The 19192-nt window shown below is 43.8% G+C and overlaps 1 protein-coding gene across 1 annotated transcript; it reads right to left on the minus strand.

Annotated features, from left to right (window-relative positions):
• Positions 1–1334: 1334 nt before the first annotated feature.
• On the minus strand, positions 1335–14082 carry RUFY1 (RUN and FYVE domain containing 1; the record flags this gene model as incomplete). The annotated part of the gene is made up of 18 exons (XM_079542299.1): positions 1335–1478; positions 2099–2176; positions 2392–2440; positions 2851–2945; positions 3308–3437; positions 3972–4091; positions 4547–4644; positions 5457–5624; positions 6237–6353; positions 6628–6729; positions 7532–7601; positions 8113–8178; positions 8728–8786; positions 9393–9516; positions 9823–9924; positions 10552–10669; positions 10898–11071; positions 13824–14082. 18 exons carry the CDS (start codon positions 14080–14082, stop codon positions 1335–1337), a joined length of 2073 nt encoding a protein of 690 aa, XP_079398425.1.
• Positions 14083–19192: the final 5110 nt, after the last annotated feature.

A 19192-nucleotide genomic window follows, 5' to 3' on the forward strand; every position in this document is an offset into this window, starting at 1 on the left:
TTTCCCAGCCACAAGCAGTTAGTGAAGGAAGGTGCGTCCTGTTGGGGTGGGGGCTACAAACTGCAGGAGTTCAAAACGCCACGGAGCCTGATGTTGGCTGCCTCACGTGGTTGTGAAGTTGCAGAGAGGGCTGGGGGATAACTGTGTACGTAGCTACAGGCATCAATGCTGGATCAATGGACTTTGCAGCTTAGTGCAGCCGTGTTTCAATAAATTCAATTTGTCAAACTCCATGCTCACAGATGTGGTTTTATAAAAAGTTTAAGCTTAGTGACAGCTGAAACTTCCTCTGAAGTGGTAGGGCAGCTGTTACCATGTATTTACCATGGAGAATTTGTCCCTTTCTAACTAAACTTCTAACCTGTGGTTGAAGGGGAGCGGCTGTGGGGTGTCTTTCTACAGTGGTAGAAATCCAGCAATAGATTGAAGAGATGAAAGCCAGTTTTATCTCTGCCCTGTAGGAAATGCTTTCCACTGCTACCAGGCTGCTGCCAGTGCCGGCCTGCAGTAATGGATCTCTGGTTGTGATTGGTGCAGCGCTGTGTGCTCAGACCTCAGCAGTGAGCACAAGTGCTCTGAGCAGAGCGCAGGCGGTAACAGCCCAGCTGGTGAGGCAGCTCAGCTGAAGGGCTGCCCTGCTCCCAGCCACGCTCACTGCCTGCAGTATTCAGCAGTACTGAAATCTGTTTCGGTCTGTATTTCTAAGCCTTAGCCCTGCGCCACGCTGTAACAACGCTCGCTTCCAGGCTATGGGACTGACGGAGCATTAGAAAAAGTCAGGACTGAATCTTTTTGCAAAAGACTTTATTGTGCAGCTACCACACTGTGCTCACAGCTACTTCCAGAACAAGTGTTAAGGTGTAGGTTTTTTACTCTGAATACAGAAGGCACATTCATGGACACTCATAAAGCTCTTTCCATAGACAATTGGTAAGTGAACATTCCTTTCCTTAGCCCATACACAACTGTATGTTAGCCAGTGTCACAGGAATGCCTACAGTGAGGATACAGAGGAACTGAAGTTAATGTACAGAAAAAGTAACTTCTAGAGGGACTGAGTAACTAGAAATCCCATATACAAATATTAATACAAACATCTCCTGTATAAAAAAATCAGAAAATGGATTTGCATTTTAGTCTCAAATAGAACTTGAATGGAACTCAGGTAATACAATTTTAATTATCCCACTTGCATTACCCCTGCCATTCTTCCACACTGACCTGTCCTAACGATGGAAAATAGAGCAGACGCTGCTGCAAAGGTGCCTGGAATTCAGAATCCATGATGGCTACTTCTCCAATGCTGAGTCGGTCCCTCTGAGGTTGCCAGAGGCTTAGGAGGAATTAGATGAACACCGCTGAAGTAGCAAGGTGTGACAAGTGTCACAGACACGGACAGGTTTAGGATACGAGGGCAGCGCCAGTTCGTTGCTGGAGCAGGTGTTGCAGAAGATGTCCCCGCAGTTTCTGCAGTGATGCTACAAGCAGAGAACTGCAGTAAGAACAGCTGCCTACAAAGGAAGCGTACTGAGGAGGTAGGACAAAAGCCTTGAGTCCACTAATCTCATCCTCAAGTCCCATAATCCCACCCTGTACAGCACCATCTCCTATGCAGAGAACTCATACAAAGCAGCTTAACTTCCCCAGCTGCTGCGAGCTGCCCTCAGCCACGGGCCAGGGGAGCTGCCCTGCTGCCCCTCAGCTGTGTTCTGGCACACCTGGCTGCATCAGCACACAGGTGGGCCCTGCCCCGTTGCCTGCAGGCACACAGATCAGTCCCCAGCTGTGCAGCAGGTCCCCGTCCCCTGCAACTGGAAGGCACCACCAAGCTCGGCCTGTCAGCATCCAGCCCTCCTCACACTCCTGAACTCAGCGGGGAACGAGGACAAATCACAGCACAGGAGAACACAACCCACAACAGCCTCCTGCCAAGCAAAGTGCCCAAGCAGAGACGTACTGTTCTTAGAGCGGGAAACACCGAACTACTGCTCTATTCAGTTCTCACACCCACAAGTCCTTAGACTGAGGCAGTCAGCAAACGATACAAAGCACTTTTCTTTCCTGAGAGAAAAAGGAGAAATCCAGCGAACAACGGTACCTTTCTTCTTGAGATGGAGAATTCCTTCTCGCACTGCTTGCAGTGTGTTGCTTCGTCATCTTTCAGCCAGGTGTGACCCTAAGAAATTGGAACAAAACACTCTCGTTGGAGATAAGTACATTCATAAGGCTCAGAAGCTCAGAAGCAATTTATCCACACTGTTTGTAATTCTTTGTCCAAAAGCCATCTTTTTAAGATAGGATAAAATAAATCAAGAGTTAACTGTGGGGAACTTTGAAGGTGTTAAGTGAAACGCACGTGTAAGCCAAAATATCCACAAACTAAGAGAGTACCTTCAGTGCTTTGTTTACTTCTTTAATGTCTTCCATCTTCAACTTAGATCTGGGGGGAAGAAAAGAAGAAATGATTCCCTCTGCACAGTGTTGTTTTACCTGCCCTTCCCCTGTCCAGCCACTGAATCTATTCTTCAGTCAGCTCACTGTTACCATTCTGAGCCACTCTGTATCACCAGGAAACGTTGCCACCTCAGGGTACGCCCTGTTTTTGGTATATTCAGAAGCAACGTGGAAAAAGCAGAGTTCCACGTTATGAACTAAGCATTTACTGCATTGTTTCTTATCCCTGCCAGTTCACTCACACAAGGACGGCCGTTTTGCTTCGCCATGTACAGTAACTGCCTCCTCAAATTCTCACATCTACCTGTTCTACAAATGGACTCAAACTTCTTTGTAATTAATTTGAAACCCTGCCCTCCAAGTCACGCCACCCCCAGTTCAACTCCTATCACTCACTGGCTGAGATGAAGCCCCATCTCTTGCAGAGCTTGCTCCTGCTCCTCACAGACTTTCTCCAGCTGCTGCTTCTCATCTTGCAATTTTCTCAGCTCCTGTAAAATCAAACTCAAAAATCAAGTTCGTGTGCTAATTGTGATTTGAGACACAGTCTATCCGAAACACCAAAGCAAATCACAAGCATAAACTTCTTTACAAAGCTGCCTATTTCTAAGGGTTCATTTCTAGTGTTAGATGGGGGAACTACCCATGGATGCTTGCAGAGTGAGAACAATGAAGTCATTTAACCATATTTACCAGAAAAAAAGGAACAGTTTCAGGCTTTAATCATCCCTGAGCACAGCCAGAATGCAGCAGTGCTATGCCCACAAACGTGTTAAGAAAAGCCCATCTAACTCATTTATTACATTTCAAGCCAGCTTTAGTTCTGAACACAGCATGCCTGCACCACGTATACCTTTTTCAGTCCTTCCATTTGTTCCAATTCTGTTCTAAGCAGAGAGGTGGCATCCTTCTCTTGGTGTAGTTCTCTTTGCAAAGTTTGTCTCTGCTCCTTTTCAGATTTTAATTCCTTTTCCAGAGTTGAGCTATTTAAAAAAATCATTGATTCAGAGGAACTCTACAGCAGAAAAACATCCTATGGCATTTAAGGCTATCAGCAATATGAGAAGAAAACCTGTCCTAAAGAGGACAAAACCTACATCAGTATTCTGCCAAAGGAAACAACAGAGATGTTACAGCAGCAGACAAAAAAAACCCCATAGTAGTACTTAGAAAGTACAGAAAACAAGCAGTGAAACTGGTGAATAGCCAGAAGGAAGAAAAAAAGCAACAACACCATCTCCACAAAAATGCATTGACTACTTGTGTTCCAACGGCCACCTTTGAAACGACGCCCTGCCCTGATGTGCAGGCAGTGAACGAAACATTGTGTTACAAACCTGGGAGGATAAGAGCACCAACCCCAGTCTGCCTTCAGGAAATCCCAATTGCTGTGGCTCACAGTCACTGATGCACCAAGCCTACAGGATGAGCACTGAAGGCACTTCTTAAACAAATAGAAACGAAGGAAAATAAAACAAAAAAAGGAAAACTGATGAGACGAAATAGCACTGAAATACCATTTGCTATCCAGCTGGGACATTTGCTGCCGACAAGTGTCAAGTCTGCTGGCAAGCTCTTGCTTCATCTTGTTGCATCTTTCCTCTGCAGCTTGCCTTGCCTTTTCTGCATGCTGCAATCTGCAAAGTAAGGAACATATTTGCTGACATCTCACATTTTCCTCATCTATTCACTGGCATTTTTTTCTTTCACATTTTTCGCATAGATCTTTACAGAAAGTAGAACTGAAGGTACTGGTGGAGAAGCAGGAGTTCTAGAAAGCTGTTTCTGCAGAACTCCCAGGTCATACCTGCTCTTAAACCCACGCCAACACAGTTTTTAAACAGTTTGCCTACAGCACAGATCTTTTTCCAGACGAGTCAGTGCTGTGCATATCTGCTTGGGCAAAGGGAACAGATAAGCGTGGAGTGTGGTAATAGGGAGAAAAAGAGCAGAATGCTGGCATGCACCCCACGTATCTACAGGAGACATTTGTGAGTGTTATACTGAGAAATAGAAAGCCATTCTATAACAACCTCAGTCAGGTCTATAACAACCTTCTACCGACCAATGGTATCGAGCTTCTAATTATTACCTCTCTTCCATTTGTTTCATAGAAGACATCATCTCATTCGTTTTTCCTTCAAAAGAAGATATTGCTTCTGTTTTCTGTTGTAAAGAACACTCTGCGTTCTGCAGGAATAAAGCAGTCGGGGATTGCAGACAATACACTGTAGTTTTCTGAAGGTCACTCAGTCAGCAGATAAAGCCTGTGCAGTTTGTGACAAACCGTGCCAGGTCTAAGAGCAGCGTGCCAACAGACGCTGATAGTGGCAGAGCAGACACTCCTCAGCCGCTCTGTTAAGAGCTCAGAACAAAAAAACTTGATTCCAATAACACTTAAACTTAAGAGATCAGCTACAGGCCAAGCCTTCTCTTAAAGAGTCTGAAGAAGGAAACTGTCACATTATATTTGTTACTTTTGTGATCTGAATGCAAAAACTGGACTTGAAGGACATTGTTTCACAGGGAAGTAAAAAAACCAGCACACAAACTTGGCTTTCTATTGGTTTAGCGAAGCTTGCTGGTTTTTTGGTAAGCACAGTGAAATGCAGTGCAACTGAGAGGCAAATGAGACAAGGGGAAGCAGCAGCAGGGCAGTTCTGGCTGCAGGAAGCAACTGTGTTTTTAAAGACTGCTCCTTCAGCGGTCAGAACAGACACCTCCAAACCACCTTCCCTCCCTGCCAGAGCTGCTTCTCCACAACTCGCTCAGCGCCTCCTGGATGATCCCAAGCACAGTGCTCAGCATCTCAGGGAAAGTCCTTTCCAAAAACACCCAGTCTCGTATTAATAACAAAACTCAGCTAAAAAAGGAACCAAACAACTTCTAAAACAGATACTCCTAAGAAAACAGATGCACCCATTTCTGCAGATACACACACGTGCGTTACCATCACATCAAGGCCATCACTGCAGCTGCTCTGTCCTCTGCTCTGCACATACCTGAGATTTGTGAAACATCTGCAAGTTAATTGCTTTCACTTCCTCTAACTGTTGGCGAAGTGCAACCAAGGTATCTTGTTTTTCATGAGTATCTTTTTCCAGAAGTTTCATGGCTATTTCCATTTCTGTTTTCATTCCAATCTGTAGCTCCAACTCCTTCTCTAGTTCCTTACAAAGGAGATTTCTTAATTACTGCTAGGTAATCACACCGGGGATAAGTATTTCCAAAGCCCACATCAAACCAAAGACAGAAATTCTGCATTACTCTCTCAGGTACAGACCTACAGTTCTACAGAAAAGTTAGTCTCAAATAATACAGTGAGTCAGTAAGGGCAAAAAACTATTTTGGCTCTCCAGGTCGTGGCAGCAGATCTGAGCTCTCGCCCTAAAATGTAGAGCATGGTGTGCATCTCAGCTGTGCAATTTCCTGCAGGCTGGAGATGGTCTGAACACAAGCCACAAGCTTCAATGAGCCTGGCACTCATTTCACCAGTCACTGCTTCGCAGGTAACTGTGAACGTGGCTGCTGGCATCCCACAGCAACAGCTGCCTTTCTGTGCTCTTAGCTCAAGTCTCTGCTCGAATAATCCTGGTACTCTGTTAAATAGGCCCAGATCTGCAGTTCTCTTCTGACACTGTAAATGACCTAAGAGCAGCATCTTCTTTCCAAATCCATCATGAATTCTGCATAGCACAGCATGCACCATGTGCTCATAATCCTAGCTCGCAGCAGGCAGTCCTGTACCTACAGAGAGTGAAACAAAAGGTAAGTTTCCTCACCAGCCTCATTTTCTTTTCTTCTTTCAACTGCTTCCAGACATCGCTGTACATTTCATCCAGACCCTGCCGGGACTGCCGGTAAGTATCCAGTTCTACTTTTGTATCCTCTTTTGTCACCTAGAGGAAACAATTGCAAAGACCACAAAATCACAACGCTACAATTCGGCTGTAACTGAGAAATACTGTTTCACTGAAGGATTTGTGTGCGATTTCAAACAAAATCCTATTGTTTCACAATGGAAAAAGTAGCAGACATAAATAGTCATTTACAGAAGTGTGTTAAGCTGTGCTCCATTGCATTCCAGTTCAGAGCTGTTTCAAGAGCTCTAACTGTAGCTGAACAAGAGAACTCGCTTATTTTAAGGACCCCACCTTCAAATCATGCTCCTACCTCAACACTTTTTTCACTTCGTTCCCGAATTAATTCGTTTTGTTGCTTTAACTGCTGCTGCTCTTCCTGCAATGAGCCAATTCGGTCAGTTGCTGCTGCAAGCTGTGAAAAAAAACATGTCTGTATTTTATCACTGCACGAACATGAAACACCAGAAGAAATCCTGAAGTCTGGAGCTCGTTTCTCTCTTGGCCCTTTCATTCTTCCCAGAAGCTGCCAGGCCATTTTGCAGCTATACTCACCCTACAGCCTCAACAAGGCCACAACATTTATTAGTGTGCCCCCTGCTCGATGCCCTCATCACTTATTTTTGAGTCACAGCACAAAAAGCCAAACACAACCCCAGGTCTTTATGTGCAGTGCTCTTCCCGGTACCCAAAACAAGGCACAAGGCAGCCACGGAGCTGCTGGAACATTATGGCATTTTCAAGTGGAGATTCCCCAAAAGGCACTGGATGCTGAATTATATCAGTTCAGACTGTAGGCATGTAGTGCATGTAATATGAACAATAAAACAACCATTACCTGAAAACAAGCAAAACAAATACCAACCAAGCAAAAAAAAAAAACCCTCAGCCTTCGTCACATGTACTGATGGCTTTTATTGTGGTTCCCAACTAGGAAAGATTCCCAAAGTGAACTTTATTCTTTTATTTTTACCCAATTTCCATTCTAACTCACATGAGAGCTGTGTATAAAGGTGTGTGAGCAGAGCGAGACAAATCGTGTTCTTTAGTGATAAGATTAATTTTGGGTGGAGACATTGCTGCACGAAAAAGACCTTGATTAAGGAAATCCTTCATACTTCACTATTATCAACTCAGTCCAAGTGTGTGGTGAATTCTTTGGGTGTTTTGTCTCTGACAGAAGAAAGCTAAGAAACACTTAATAGCCAGACACAAACCTCTTCCTGCAGCTTTGAGTTGGTCTTTTCTAAGCAGTCTATTTTGTTCTGAAGATCAGTGACTGTGCAACTGCATTGAGAAAAAAATAATGCATGAAAACAATACAAGTGCCAATGTTCAACATTTATTCCTGTTTACAACCATACTTCCATCATCTGGTATTTGCTAACAATGACTTTTGTTCATTATGACAGCTGTTTTGGTTTAGCTTTTAGTCTTAACACCTCTTCGATACTGCAGAGGTTAAATGAAGCCAGCTACCAGCACTGAGCAGCTACATAAGAACACATCTCCATCTAAAGGGTGGACTGAGATGTTTCTTCAAAGGAAAACTGTCACAAATCCATCTGCAAAATCCTCTGTTGACCACTAGCAAGTTTCAGAACAGTCAGCTATTACTACAGAACTTGTTTTCTGCTAGCATCTGCCATAAGACTAAGATTGCAACATGAAACTAAGTTTTCGGCAGAGAATCAAAAAAGACAGTTCATAATCAGACAAAAGTCTGAAAGAATGACAGCAGAGACATTTAAAGCTGTAAGGGAAAGTGGTTGTGCCTCAGAACAGCAGAAAGTCCTACCTTAGGTGCCGGTTCAGCTCTTCCACATAATGCTTCTGGTCAAGGACAGCAGTAATGCCTCCATCTCTAATTGTAAAGCAAGAATGTATTGATTGAGAAGAAACTTCTCTCCATTTGAAAGTGTTAATTTGTACAGAGGTTGTCAGCATGCACTTGCAAATCTTTTTTTGTGATAGAAATGTGTTTGAGCAAGGTCAGGAAGCAGTAACATCATCACTTAACACTTCCAGTAAAAATACTTCTGTTCTCCATAACTGGTATCTCCCTCAGAAACAGCTCCTTCACTGAGCATGTCACTGAGCTGGTGCTCAGGAATCAAGCAGTGACTTAGCAGAGGCTAAGTTCACATTTTGTTCACATTTTGAGTGTCATTAGTTTGGTGCTGGCTCAGGACAGACTCTCCTCACCACATTGTTTAAGTTGCCACGGGATCAACTATTGTTGTACTTCTGTTTAGCTAGTGAATCTATTTAGGATTCTCTTTTTTCAGTTAATAAGAGAGCTTGATATCTCTAGCACTGATGTGCTCCTACAGACTGACAGATGGGCTTGTTCTTAAAAAATAAGAAAACACAAAACCCAAACAATTTAGAATCACTAATCCACCATACATACTGTTTGCCATCACTGTCTTGTGTTTCCTTAAGGTACAGAGAAAAATCAATCACTCCAACCTGAAAAACATATTTAAGAGATTACCATGCTTTCACAACACAATTCTGAGTAGCAGAAGGCATTTCTTTATATTTGGAAAAAAAGTAAAAATCTAAAAGTTCGGATTTGGGAAGACAGATAATGCCTATGTCCTTCACAACCAAAGCAAACCTCCAGGCCAGTATCTGTCAGCATCAAAACCACCACATTGGGTGCACTCAGTTTCCCTGAAGTTATTGTTTTTGACAGCATTTCCATAAGCTACTACTGAAGGAGATGGATACTTTCATACTTGTCAGTATGGAAACATGACCAGCTTCTATGCAGGACATTCCTGCCACTCTCCCTCCCCCCAACCTAAGGAAAAGCTCCACTCACCCTCAAAACAAAAGACCCCACAAGGCCTTAGCAGACTGACTGCAACATGTCTCGTGTGTTTAGCTCACTTCATCTAAAGTTTGGTTTCTAATGCAAGGAATTCAAATGTCCACTTACAAAAGCAATGACAGTCCCTATCTACATAACAGATTTAGGAATTCTAGGCTCATCTCTGTAAAGTATTTATCAAAGTGCTTAATTCAACTCAATTATTTTAAGGACTGATCATATTTCAACTTAATCTTCACCTGAGAATCCAAGTCTTCTCCTTTCAAGCAAAGGTTGGCATCAATGACATTCAGTCCAACTAAGAGACCCACAATGACTGCTCCCTCCTCCTCCATCATCAGTGCATCAGGTTCATAAAATTCACTAGAAGAAATAAGATAAGGCATCACTGAACATCATAATTACAACGGTACCTCTATCACTAAAATAACACAAGCAGTAATGTTGTGCTTTTAAAGCTCAGCTGACCAGCCTCCCCCTGCTAAGGTAGTGCACGAGGCAGAAGATGCAAAACAGAAAATTCTCCTGACCCTAAGTTCACTGCAAGAACAATGAACAACTTATTGCCTTGCAGAATGCAAGAACAACCCAAAATTAAATGGGACAATTAATGACTTTTTTCTACAGCTATGCAAGGATTCAGTGAATGCAAGGTATTGGTGTTGTTACCTCAATAGATGTTTATGGTCCAAAAGCACTTTAAGATAATCTGCCAGTTTCTTTTGCATGAGTGCCAGATAAAGCCAAGCTCTTCCTCTTCCTACAGCAGTCCTAAAATGAAACATTTAGATTTTGGTAAAGCAAAAATGTTTAAGTAGAGCTGTGCAATTGAAAATTCTCTCTTTACAAAGGGAGATGAAGGCACTTATTTATTAAATTAATTAAATCTCAAAGGAAATAGTTTTGTGGCCAGAGCAAGAGAAGAATTTGATTACATTCTGTTGTTTCAGTGTCAGGAAAGTATACTGTAACATCTTTCTGAATCAGAAAGCCCTACATATCTTCAGCTGACACCAGAACCCAACCGTTCATGCATACTGGGAATAAAACTAGTCTCTTCATTATCCTGAGGCCTCAAACGAAATGCACATACACACGAAGTTAGACAAAGCCATAAAAGTGATGGGAACAAGGGGAAAGAACCACCTGTGAAGATCCTACAGTCATTTGCAGCACGCTTACAGAAATTTTGCAATGCTGTTTTTGAGTGCACTATTTGAAACAGAAGAGCGGAATATTTTGAGACAGCCTCCTTATCTCTGGGAGCACTCAACGCCTCCTACATACCCTGTTTGTCTCTTTGGAACGAGATCTCATTAATGAAGCTAAGAAACCACCCGAAGGATTGCATTTCCCAGCAGAGTGAGCGAAACATGTAATTCCCAACAAAGAACTTACTTCAGCTCTGGCAGATTTTTGACACTAGTCGCTATATCTGATGCTTCAGGACAAAGCTTTTCCACCAGCTCCAAAGGACCAAAGAACGATTTGTTCTGTCCAATAAAGGTCTTCTTCGCTACAGGGAGCACACAGAGAAGTTTGTGATGAGAACCGACAGCCTCCCAGCCGCCATTCCACAACCACACACCTGCATCTCTCACAAGCGGACAGCTGAGAGGACAAACAGCCACAGGGCGCTCGGACAGCCGGCAGAGCACCACACAGCCCACAGCAGACGCGGCCGGGCACAGCGCAACCAGTGTCACTGCGGGCCTCCCCTCAGCGCACAGCCACACAAGCCCACCTTTCAGGCCGTGCTTCAGGCAGTGCTCCAGCACCACGAAGAACTGCTGCAGAGGAGGGAAGTCGGAGTCCAGGGTGCGGCCCAGGCTCAGGGCCGACTGGATCAGGGTTTTGATGCTCAGCTTCATCATGTTCATGAGGTTGGCGCGCTCCTCCATGGCGTGGTGCCTCGCGGCTGTGCGGCGGGGAGGGGCAAAAACAGAAAAGCCGGTTTTAGAAACGCGCTCCCACCGCCCCCCGCGGCGCGGCGCCCCCCGCCGCCCGGCCCCAACTGGGGGCGCTTCAGACCAGGCCCCTGTGCTCCCGAGTTTCCACGGCAACAGCAGCCCCCAACAATCCTGAACTCTCGCGAGATTGAGCGTGGCCCGCGCGCGCCGGGCGCCATTTTAGAAATAGTTCGTTCTGCGAGCAGGGCGTCCCGCGCGCGCACAGCGCCGCCTCTGAGGGGCGGGAGGCGCTCCTCGCCTTGACCTGAGCGCGGTAACCTGAACGCGGGGCGAGGCAGAAAACAAGCAAAACCCATCGCCAACAAAAACAAACCCACAGCAACCAACCAAAACCCCGAGACGGTGAGCTACCGCTTCAGTCAGCGCAGGCCCACGGCCGACTACGTGAGCTTTGGGCCGAGCGCGCTGCGCTAAGAAGCCTGCCGCCTCTGTGCTGTGGGGGCGGCCTGGTCGCCTGCGGGAATGCGAGTTGCAACGAGTGAGTCTAAAAGGTACAACCCCGTCAGTCACGTGGAAGAGGGTGAGGGCTATTAGCAACACCGCACACAAGTCCGTTTGAGTAGTAGTTCTCATCATGATCTTCTCGTGCACAGAATAGTAATGTAGAGTTAAAATCGAGTGTAACTTTTCCCTATGAGAAGAGTGTAAGCAAAGTTATCCTAACCAAATTATTTCAGCAAATCACAGCACATGAAGTCCTGTCCTCCCAGCAGCCTAGCTCTGCCATATCAGTACCAAAGTTGCTCATAATGCCTGAGACTGAGGATTATGAGGGCTGTAGCATTTTGGATTTTAATGTCAGGTTGGACGTTAAGGACAGAGAAAAAAGCCTGACTAGACATAAGAAATCTGTGGCTTTGTTTAGATATTGAGGTGTTTAGTAGCATTGAATATATATTGTTATGCTGTTTTCTGAACTTGAACTTTCACTTATCAGGGATATTTTGCTTGTAAGCCTTTCTGAAGAGATGCATATATATATATATATATATAAAAAACACTATAACACTATATATATTATCCAGAAGACTTAAAAAATGAATACTGTGAATGAAGTGTTCTTTATGAACACAAATTTCAACTAAACAGCACTGTTGTTGATTTGTATTCAGTTTAAGTAACAAACAATTGCTTAGTCTGTTGGAAATCTACAGTCACACACACCTTTAGCAAAACTACGTACCAGTTGGTACATGCAGAGTAGCCAGGTGTTAGCAAATTATCCAAGTCCACCCTCAAAGCTCACAAACTGAATTACGTAAGTGCAAAAGATCCCAGATATGCAATCTTTAAAAACATGTTATTGTAGCATCTGACTCAGTTCGGCTGATTTTAACATCACTTTGAAGCTCCATGCTTTGTTTACCATACACTGCTCCACACACAGTAGGAGAATAGCATGAAGAAAAGGTGACAGTTCTCCATCTTTTGGTCTTTAAGACAGTCTTTCTTGATTTGCATTCTTTAAATTTGCATCTCCTGCCTTCCCAGCCAGGCAGAACAGTTTCTTCAGTGACAGAAAATGGGTTTATGATGTGCCTTTCCCTCCTCTGTCCAGCTGACCACAGAGCGTGTAGCAGAATCTACACGTGATCGCCAGATCTGAAGTAGGGGGAAGTTAAATAAAATCCGTACAAAAAGATGGCAGCAGGGAACAACTTGTTACTTTTCTACAAATAGACTTGCAGGCCACAAGTTATTTCTAAAAAACACCTCATTTAAATCAAATGATGCTTGGTCAAAGTTAACAGGGAAGTGCTTCATACAGGAGGGTAGAACACGTATGAAATGTGAACAGACACTGGATCACCCCAGTTAAGAAGTTTGGTGTGAGTTCTGCAGATGCAGAAAGAGATAAGAATGGAGGCTGCTTTCTGGACAGGAAATCTTGACCTCTGACTATGCATCACTGAAGAATTTTCACACAAAAAATATCAGCCTTATTCCACCATGCAGTTACAATTCATCCTCAGGAATGCAGCTTGAATACGTAATATTCAAAACAAAAAGATTATAACCAGCCAGCATAACTGAGCTCTGCTGCCCAGAGCCATCAGACACCAGCTTGGGAGCCTGCAGCCCAATGTGCTCATGTACTACTGCATTTGAATGGGTTTGTTTCCGGTATTTTAAATATTACTGAGATTTAATTTCCATAAAGATCCCACTTAATTCAGTCTTAAGAGAGCTCTTCCATAAATCCCATGTTACTACACCCATGAACGCAATGCTTAATAAAGCAAGCTGTGATTAAAGGAGATGTTTTTCAGCACAGTTAGCAATTAGTTTGTAAGCAACCCGTCCCTTAGTCCAGCTGCCTGCTGTCTGACGTGTGAGCCGTGCAGGAAGCAGCGTCATTCCCTCCCAGGAAGGCACCCCGCCAGCAGGCTGCTGCTCAGGACAACTTCAGGCAGAAAGGGAATCAAGAAAAGCTACCTGAACCACAAATACAAGTGAATCTAAGGATGCTGACAAGAGCTACAAGAGCTTAGGGCTCTTCTGGTTATAGTTTGGTAACTTCTCCTGTGCTGCCTGCGTTCTCTTGCTTAAAGAAACAAGCGCAGCATTACATTAAAAACAAAACAAAACACCCTAAATTCAAAGTAATAATAAAGCATCACACTACTTAACGCCACTTACGGGAACTAAACTTATTTGTGCCGCATAAAAAGCAAGTTTACTAAATAGACATAGCCATACTTGTTTTTGCTGTGCTGTCATTGCTGACTGCTTTGGATATGAGTCCTACCGAAGCCGCAGACTTCAGAGCGCTGCCATAGCTCAGCGCCAGGTTTTCGGAGGCTTTCTTTGCCAGCGATAAGATGGGAGCGGACCACTTCGCTTCCTCCTTTTCTTTTTCCACGTTTTTCAGCTCGGCTGTGTCAGGCACCTGCGTTTTGTCAATGATCTCAAAGTCTTCCTTCATCCCCGCGGCAGCGCACGGCTCCCCGGCAGCCATCTTCGCTCCATCACATGACTGCGCTCCGGCAGCGCTCGGCCCGCCTCGTCCTGCAGCTCGGGGCCGTGCCGCGGGGCCGCCCTGCCAGCGCAGGCCGGGCTCGGACCGCCTCCAGAGCTGCCGGCAGCCCGCTGGTAGCGCCCAGCTGAAAGCTTTAGGAGAGAGGGGACGGGCGGCGAAACCTGAGCGGAGTTCTCTTTTTAAGCGAGTTTGAAAATAAGAAAAAAACCCGCACGTTATGTTTTCTTTCCTTGCATTCTGTGTTCCCAAATGTTACTTTCATATACATATATATGTATTTAGTATCTTTCAAACTGCCAGATTTTTCTCGTATTTTGTATGCTGAAACAGATCTTTATTACTTTTATTGATATAGTTATACACCCTATAACTGAAGCCATCCTATCTTGATTCAAGTGGTGGGTAGGAAGGACAACTTGCTCTTTTGGTAAGTGTGTGCTTTGGTCACTGCCATTACAAAGCAGCTGGGCACAATCAGGCTATTCATGAATGTGATTGGGCCGTGCTTAGTAGGAGAGATTTATTGCAAAGGGGAACTGAAATGACAATGACCCCAATATGATCATTGAGCCTTAGTAGGTGTCCCAGATACTGATGGTTTATCACCCATTTTTTTTTTCCTTCCAGAAGTTGTATGCACCCAAGTTGTATCGGTCATTTTGTTGCGATGCAGATAGATCACTTACCCAGTTATATGATTTTGCATATTAGCTTTCCTGCTACACAAGTTTCTTTGTTTCCTTCTCCCCTAAGAAAAAAAGAGAAGGGGAGACGGAATAGGAAAGTTGGAGATCATCACAGCAAAACCGATCTTTATGTCTGCATCTTATTTATCCTCCCACTTTGAGCTAGTTTAAGATTGATTCTGTCCTCTTGGCTTCTCAGATACCGCAAGTTTGTCAGCTCCTCTCCTACAAAGCATAAAGAATCTGGTTTATTTTTGCCGAGAATTCAGAGCTCAGCAGCCTCTTGTTCATCCATGACTCAGGCGAGCTAAGTGCGGGCAGTGAGCTGCTGTTGCTGGAAGGGTGCAGAGGTAAGGGTGCAGAGTCCACCTGGTGGACTCCAGCGGTACTTAACAGTGGATTTAAGCGACCACTGTGTCCAATAGCTTCACAGGTTCTTACCTTGCTGCTGCTTACAGAAATACACTTCTGTCTGACTTGAGCAAGACCTAATGCTGATTTTCAACCTTCACTGTCTGTGCAATACTGAGTCTGAGGACAGTACTGGCCAGAGGGGCAAAACAGAGTTGTGAGTTTCAAAATAATTTTGTTATTCAATAGAGCTGAAGAATAGGATGTGGAAGGTTTGTGACTGAAAGTAAAAGCAAACAAAGACCCCTGTCCACCTACCATCGTGTTGATCCAGTAATGTAATCATGCATCATACTTCCCTGTGCTGCCTTGCAATTAACCTCTGTGTAAAAACAGTAAATGAAAGATCATCTTTCTTCATATTGCTATTAAAAAATAATAATCAATGTACATGGTAGAGAAATAACCACAGAGGATGTAGTTTACAGAGAATAGAGCTTTAAGCACAGCTAGAAAAAAAAAAGTTGTTCATTATTTTGGTCTTGAATGAAAGACAGGCACTATGCATGAATAAGAGTGCAATTTTAGCTCTGAAATTGGGTTCATTTCTATTTTCCACTTCTGCATTTGCTATTTCACCTCTGTTCTTTGCAGACCACTAGTCCTGCTCTTGTTCTACTCTAAACTATCACCTGTTTTTTAGCAAAGTAAAGGAAATAAAAGACCCATAGCAGGAATGCAGTGGGCTGCGATCTGGAATGTCAGAATACAGTTAAGAAGTGCACGCCAACTTAGCTTTTTATTATTTACCACATTATTTGTTGGTGCTTTGCGAATGGGCAGCACACAGAGCTTCCCGCTAGGTGACACTGTGGCACTGCTGTATTCGTGGGGCGGCGTCTGACACACGGCAAGGACGCACCGCGAGCAAATGCCGTGTTGTGAGGCTGCCTGGGAAACAGCAAACAGCTCTCAAGGTGTCACCTTCCCAGCAGGGCATATAAATACTGGAATTGTTGTGCTGGGCTCAATCTACTGTATGCACAGGGTTTGATAGTGATAGGGCAAGTGGAACGGTTTTCAGCAGAAGGAGGGGAGATTTAGATCAGATATTAAGGGGAAAGTTTTCCAGAGGGCGGTGAGGCACTGGAGCAGCCTGCCAAACAAGCTGTGGGTGCTCCATCCCCAGAGGTGTTCCAGGTCACCTACAGCTGTGCCTTCTGATCTTTCATGGAGATTTGCAGGGGTCTGCAGGGGTTGGGAGGCAATGTTCCAGGCCAGAGTCATTACATGAAAAGTGGTGTGGCTTTGCAAGTTCACTGGAAGCAGTATGAAGGTATAGAAACATTTAATATTACAAAATAGTGGAATGATAAAAATGGGGGTGTTGTAGAGGAGGTTCCATTTTTGCAAGGTTCTGTGCACATCAGACAACAGACTGCTTTGCTGCTTCAGTAAGAATAGAAGGAAAATTCAGACAAAGGATTTTAAGTTACCTGAAATACATTTAAGTGAAGTTTATTCTTCCGCAGGAATAATAAAATACATTTTTTCACATAATATACCACAGATCATTTAGATGCTTGCTTACAATCCTGGTGATGCTGCTCCTGTTCACCCAAGGGCAGGATGTGGCACAGGCTGCTTGAGGTTAAGTCTTCTTCACAAATAGTAAAGATCTTATAACTAAGTCACATCTTAGATGCAGTAAACTATTGAAAGAAATTGCAGGAGGCATTGAGAAGTGTAATTCCCTGCCTTTACTTTGCCTTGGATTTTCTCATTTTTATGCTTGTTTTGTGAATGTCACTGCATGTTAATTGATAAGATACTGCAGAGCCTAAAACAAAAGGGAAATCAATGCATCTTTGGCTAGATTTTTATTTAAAAAAACAACAAAAACAGTCTCTTCTATCTGTCTCTTCCTTTCTTTTATCCTTGTGGAGTTCAAGCTAGCAGCTTGTTTGCCACAATTAGGGATAACTCCCAATCCCTTTGATTCAATAGGGATTTTTTTTCTAGAGAGGGAGGAAGAAATGAAGTGCTGAACAAATGTGCAGAAGCACCTCGTTTATTGCAAGAACCGAAGAGAAACATGAACTTTTGGGTAACAAAGCTGTGTAACTGTTACCACCTTCCCTGTTTCTCCTCATATAACGAGTAAGGATAATTTCACTGAAGGCCCTTCCCTGCTTCAAGATCAAGAGGGAAACTTCAGTTACTTCTTGTTCCTTACAACAGCCCTGTTTCCTCTGACATCTTGATAAGCCAATCAAAGGTAAAAAATGGCAGGAATTTATAGCTGTAGTTTTCTAGCAGCCAAAGGCAATCCAGCTGCTGGCTGTGGTGCTGCTGTCTTTTACTCTGACCAAATCCTTTCCCCAAGCCCCTTGGTCATTGGTTTGCTGAACCACCTCAGTGCCCTGAGTTGGCAGAAATCTGATAAAACAGAAGTAAATTGTTTCCCTACTGATTTAATGTACCGAAACATCTCATATTTTCCAGATGGTGTGTTGGAAGAGTTACTCACGATATGCATGTCCTGTTCAACCCCCAGTTTTCTGCCTGACCTGAGCTTTCCGTGGAGACTCCACATGGCAGATTAGCAAAGCAGATGACAGACTTACTAACAGAGTGCTTTACCTTAAACATCCTTCCTCCCATCTTTTGGCAATCACAGAAGCTCCTGGCATCATAGCAGCTATAAATGTGTAGGGAGAAAGAACCATAATTAGAAAGTAGAGTTATTGTCTTAATAAATCCTAAAAGCTTCTAGTAGCCAACACAGTAGTGATTTTGCAATTAGGAATTGCATCTGAAGTAGCCTCTTAGTAGAAAAGAATAAAAGGAAAACATGATCTGTTTATGAGCTGAACTTTGCATGCTGTAGCAGAAGTGCTCAGTCCCAGCTTAAACCAGTGATTGAGCAGCTGGTGGCAATGCAGGGCCAACCCAGGGGAGCTCAGGTGTATGCAATGCAATGCACCTGAGTGACTGGAAGGGGTGGAGCCAGGATCCACCCATTCCCAGACCTCATTGAAGGACTGGCAGTGGAGGGAAAGGGATCTTCCCTTTAATTATTAACCCAGTTTTGAACTGCTGTCACCAGATATGGTATTATCTTAAAAAGATCCAGCTCTGTTGCTAGGTCCATGTTTGCAAAGAAATTTATGAAACCCAACCTGGGAAACCTGCTTTTAATGTAGTTCTGAGCATAGAGTTCGTTACTGTCACTAGCGTGCTCTTATTTAGCTTGACTTAAATGTCAGAAAATATTATTCAGGTGCAGAAGACACCAAAGATCATAGCTAACTGATACACTGAATCACAATTAGCAAGGAGACCACATAAAGCTCAGAAGCTTCTTTGTACTAAGAACACAATTGTGACTTTCTCTGATTGGCTCTAGGTGTTTGCCTGCTAAGCCTTTATTACCAAATAAATGTGGGGGGAGCAGAACCCCAAACAGATGCTCAATTTTCCACTATCAGGGTGTGAGATTAGGCCACAATGTTGCATGAACCAAAGCTTGTTTCTTCACTGCAGCTCAATCAGCATGAAGTGTATTCTGTGCTCTGGAAGGGTATCCTGGTTTAACCACCAGCAGGCTTTGTGCAGCCCCGTTGTGCTTAGAGAATACCAGAGCATCACTTTAAACTATATGATAAACAAATAGTTGCAAAACAGATTAATGTTTTATCTCTTGCTTGAGATAAGAGCACAGTCCGTGTCACTGTTAATGAACTCATGTGGCTACTGGGGGAGCAAACCTTTTTCTTCCTGCTTTGCTTTGACACTTGTCCTTGGCAGGGTTATTTCTAATTAGAGCGTTACTTTTCCTAATTGGAGACAGGACGCACACAGGGAACCACTTGACTTTGTAGCTTACACCAATAAAATGCAATCTCTCTTGTTAAAACTGTACCTAAATTTACGTTTGCAAGAAGTCCACCATCATGGCCACTTAAATGATTTCCATTTGTTAGATGTTATGGGTGTGATCTGTGAATGGCTCTGCATCAGACTTCAAATTATTTGTGTTTTTATTGTGG

Source organism: Tetrao urogallus, assembly GCF_951394365.1.
Source record: "Tetrao urogallus genome assembly, chromosome: 14".
Lineage (NCBI taxonomy): Eukaryota > Metazoa > Chordata > Aves > Galliformes > Phasianidae > Tetrao > Tetrao urogallus.